Genomic DNA, 4,021 nt, shown 5'->3' on the forward strand with positions numbered 1-4,021 from the left:
GGGGGAGGAGGAGGGGCTGATTAGTAATTCACATGTGTGTGACCTCGCGCACGGGATGAAGTGTTAACCAGTCCAAGTCCCCTGAGCTGGAGCTCACTGAACGGGCCTCATCAGGGCATTAGTGGGCTCGTTAGGATAGTGTGGGTCGCCGAGGGGAGGGCAAGGGTCTGAGCCCTCAGGGTCGTCACACATCGCTGTCGACGACGGCTCTGGTCCTTGCCCTGAGAGCGATTCATTTGGCGACGGAGAGTCTCCCCACCACCAACCCCTCCCGCCTGGCGTCCCAGAGAGAGAGAAGGAAAGGGGATAAAGTCGTGCTGCTTAATTATTGCTCGTCCAGAAAAGGAAAACTTTTTCTCCGCCTCCTCTATCTGCGCTGCGAAGACGGCGTCGCGGCAAACAGATTTAAAAATTGACGGGAAATAAAATTAGTTGGGGCGTTAGTGTTTTTCTTAGCCGCCCGTGGCGCCCCGCGCGCGGCGGCTTTGACAAGCGAGAGCCACAGAGGCAGCGGGAAGGGGTAAAGGTCGCGCGGGGCTAAGGCACTACAATCCGACCCAGACATTTTTACTGTTCCCCGAGGATCAGCGGGGAGGCAGGCGGGCTGAGCGCCGCAGTTCCCAACAACACAAAGACCCGAGATCTGATCTGCTCCTTGTCGTCATGTGGTGTGGTGTGTGCCGTTGTGTTGTGCTGGTGCGGTCGGATACACGCCCACGACGGCCGCCCGAAAGGGGGCCTTGTCTGGTCTGCTTGCGGGACATACATCAAACAATAGATACAATGTTGTGTGCACTGTTGAATTCGTACAATGCGCTATGCAAAGTCTTTGAGGAATACAAGTATTTCTTTGCAAGCGACCATACCGCTTTGCAATTGCATTTTTTTAAAACTGGAACCTCCCGACCTTTTCATGGCGATCATGAGGCGTTTTGGAGAGTTGAGATTGCAATTGCAATATAGATGCTTTGGTAGTCGACGAAGCTTGTTGTACAGCATTATGTCCCTCTCAAAACTTTCCGTAAATCGCATTAAGTTTGTAACTAAGCTGTTTCAAAGACGTGTTGTACACACTCTACATGTAATGAAAATACAATATTTACCCCAATGTTTCTAAGTAGACATAGCTAGATACACTTTAGTTTGTGTTTAAAATGGAACAAAGATGTGTAAACATTTATACCATTTGTAACATTGTACACAATTTGTACCGATTTAGACACAAAATTTGCATATAGTCTGGGAGCGCTAAACGAAAACGTTGCTTTTTGTGGACGAACTTGTTCCCTCCCATTCAACATTCTTTTCGCCAACATGAATAATTGTTGACAAAATTTCGCGAGCCACGGCGTCTACCTTCTACAATAACATCGCATACTTCGGCCGGAGGTGCACCGGTAGAGCAGGCGTTTTGAACCTGCTGTCGGTATTAATTAAACACCTGCTGTGTGTATACTGACTGAGCGAGCGGCGAGCGGGTGAGCAAGAGATGGGCGGGGAAGGGGTGGAGAGGTGCGTATTAGAGAGATTGTAGCGATGACAACATGACATGCATGGCCCGACAGTTGGAGTAATTAACGCTGATGAAGGAAATGTTTGGCAGTCAGCCTAGGTGCATACCTGCTGGTTGTGGTGATGGTGGTGGGGCGTAGTGGTGGTAGTTATGTGTCAGAGGGGATCCAACCCAAACAGGGTGTACCGTGTCTATTCCAGAAGGCAGACGTGCAACGCATTTGGAAATGTCCATTAGGTTATTGAGGTATTCATGGGTTTTTGATAGATACTGAAAAAGGGTACACATTAAATTCTCCAGCACAGTTGTTCAGTTGCTAGGGGCACGACGTGTCTTTGTGGCAGGTGGCAGGTACAACCCCCTCTCGGCTAGACGACACAATGGAAGAGAAATAATATGGGAGAAAAGCGGCGAGCCGGGGGGGTTGCCGGCACGAGGCGTGGAGTGGGGTTGGTGGGGTATTGGACGAGACAGATGCTGTGACGTTAGCGGAGGCAGTGCGGCAGAGCCGGCAGAGCCAGCGAGCTGCGACGTCTCGCGTGATGTGTACACGTGAAGTGCGCACGTGTGGGGGCGACCGTCACGCGACGCACGTCACGAGACAAACGTAAAGAAACGGAGAAAGAAAGAAGTGAAAAAAATAAACCACTGACGGCATAACATAGTTTTGTCGTGATGGAAGAGTGGTCGGTAGCTTGCACGGCAGGCTTTTGAAGCCCCTGTTCACAGTCTATACTGCTAGGAATATTTATGCGAGCAGGTCCATCGTCATCGGGGAGGTCAGCCGTTTGACCTTTCCCAGGCGAGCGGGCTACTTTTTGTGCACGCCAAGGAAAGGAAAGTAATATTCCAGTGATTTGGGCAGAATCCCTCAACCTGCTGGCCGGACCGATGGAAAGGAAAACGAATGGGGAGCGGAGGCTGGCAGAGGAGCGGGGAGGGGATGGGAGGGGAGAGCGCGAGGGGACTCCCGGAACTCATCATCCAAGCTTAGAGCGAATGGTACAGAGGCGCGTCGTGGCCCCGGCCAGAGGTCAAAGTGGGTGAGCCATCGACCAGTGCGAGGCGATGGTCCGTGCCGGGCCCCGCACCCGTCTGCAGGCCGCAGGGCGAAGGAAAAGACTTGTGATTTATCGCGCGGATGTCGGACGTGCTTTCATTGTCAGCTTTACGAGTTGGTCTAGCGAGGGTGTGTGTTTGGCTGTCCAACACTGTCACGAGCACATATCTCTTCTCTTTATACATTTGGCGTCGTCATATGCGTTGCTACCCTACGTTCTGCTGCAGATATTTCTTTTTCTTCATTTATTTTTCTTTGAAATGTAAAGGGACTCACGGATATTTTTTTTTTTGTAGAGTTGGTGCTGCGTAGTCGACTGAGCTCTTCTCTCGAGAGTAAGGCATATAGAGGCGGCACGGGCCGCAGGTGAGGCGCAGTCGAGTAGAGCGGTAGCGTGAGAAGGAGAGAGGGAGGGAGCGAGGGAGCGAGGGAGGGAGGGAGGGCGCGTGAGCGTCAGTATGGCGAGGAGGATGACAGTGAGGGAGTCGCGAGGTGCATGTGTGGAGACCGAACCGAACCATCGGTTATCTTACCGCTCGTGTGCATCGCTGGAGTGGCAATTCCACGAGGACGCACACAGATCTGCACGGCACTGATACACCCGGCTGAATTAGCTTATTTCACCAGACCAGGACTCACATCAGAAGTGAACTAGGGAAAAATATTCTCGACTTGAAGTTAGAGACAAAATGCCTCGTAAAATCAAAAATAAATGCAAAGAAAGATCTTTTGTGCGAGTAATAGTAGATATATCGCTCTCTGTTCTCTTACCTTGGGATACGGTCGTAGCTGTCCCAGCTGGTGAGGCAGTTGTACGAGGAGTAGCGGCTGGACGACCCCATGTTGGGGGAGGACGCCGCCGAGGGACGGGGGCTGGGGGCTGGGTTGGGGACGGTGAGGAAGTTGCCGACCTCTTGCCGCCACATCACATCACCCCGTCACGGTGTCACCCTCCTCGTCCAACGCCGCCGCCACCACCACCACCACGGCCACCATCTTCACTGTCGCCGTACACAATCGTGCAAACGACGACCGTAAGGAAAGTTCCCCGCATTGTCAAAAAATAAGAAAGGGACGGGTCAGAAAAGAAACCTATGAGTACGAGGCATCAGTGACACGCCCCCTTTTTTCCTCCTCCCTTTTTTACGGTTGTGGTCTAGAGCTCAGGGTCCAGCCATGGCTACAGACAGCCAAAGCGTCGCGTGCGGGACAGAACATCACCCCTCTCGTCACGCAGAGCAAAGACAGCAGAGTGTCCCGGTCGCAATGAAGCCAATGGCCGGGCCGCGGGCCGGGCACGATGCGGGGAGAGCAAGAGGACGGGGCAACTCTCCTGTTCACCCCCAGGGACTCCGTCATCTAAACGCCGGAGCGTCTTGGTTGGCGCGCAGGACCGCGGGTCCGTCAAGCTCTCGGAGCGCGGGGAAAGAGGGGGGAGAGGGGGGGAG

The 4,021-nt window shown here is 53.1% G+C and overlaps 1 protein-coding gene across 3 annotated transcripts in view; it reads right to left on the bottom strand.

Moving 5' to 3' along the window:
- The window catches only part of LOC127750359 (potassium channel subfamily T member 1-like), a 162,524-nt gene that overhangs the window by 18,511 nt on the left and 139,992 nt on the right, over positions 1-4,021 (bottom strand). The window contains exon 1 of one of the 3 annotated variants that reach the window (XM_052271877.1): positions 3,345-3,574. The exons of the other annotated variants lie outside the window; for them this stretch is intronic. Coding sequence (XP_052127837.1) covers positions 3,345-3,499 — 155 coding nt within the window. The 5' untranslated portion in view covers positions 3,500-3,574. Of the gene's footprint in view, positions 1-3,344; positions 3,575-4,021 lie in introns of those variants that run through there. 3 annotated transcript variants of the gene reach the window in all.

The sequence above is a fragment of the Frankliniella occidentalis genome, unplaced genomic scaffold (assembly GCF_000697945.3).
Source record: "Frankliniella occidentalis isolate FOCC.00 unplaced genomic scaffold, Focc_3.1 Scaffold177, whole genome shotgun sequence".
NCBI lineage: Eukaryota > Metazoa > Arthropoda > Insecta > Thysanoptera > Thripidae > Frankliniella > Frankliniella occidentalis.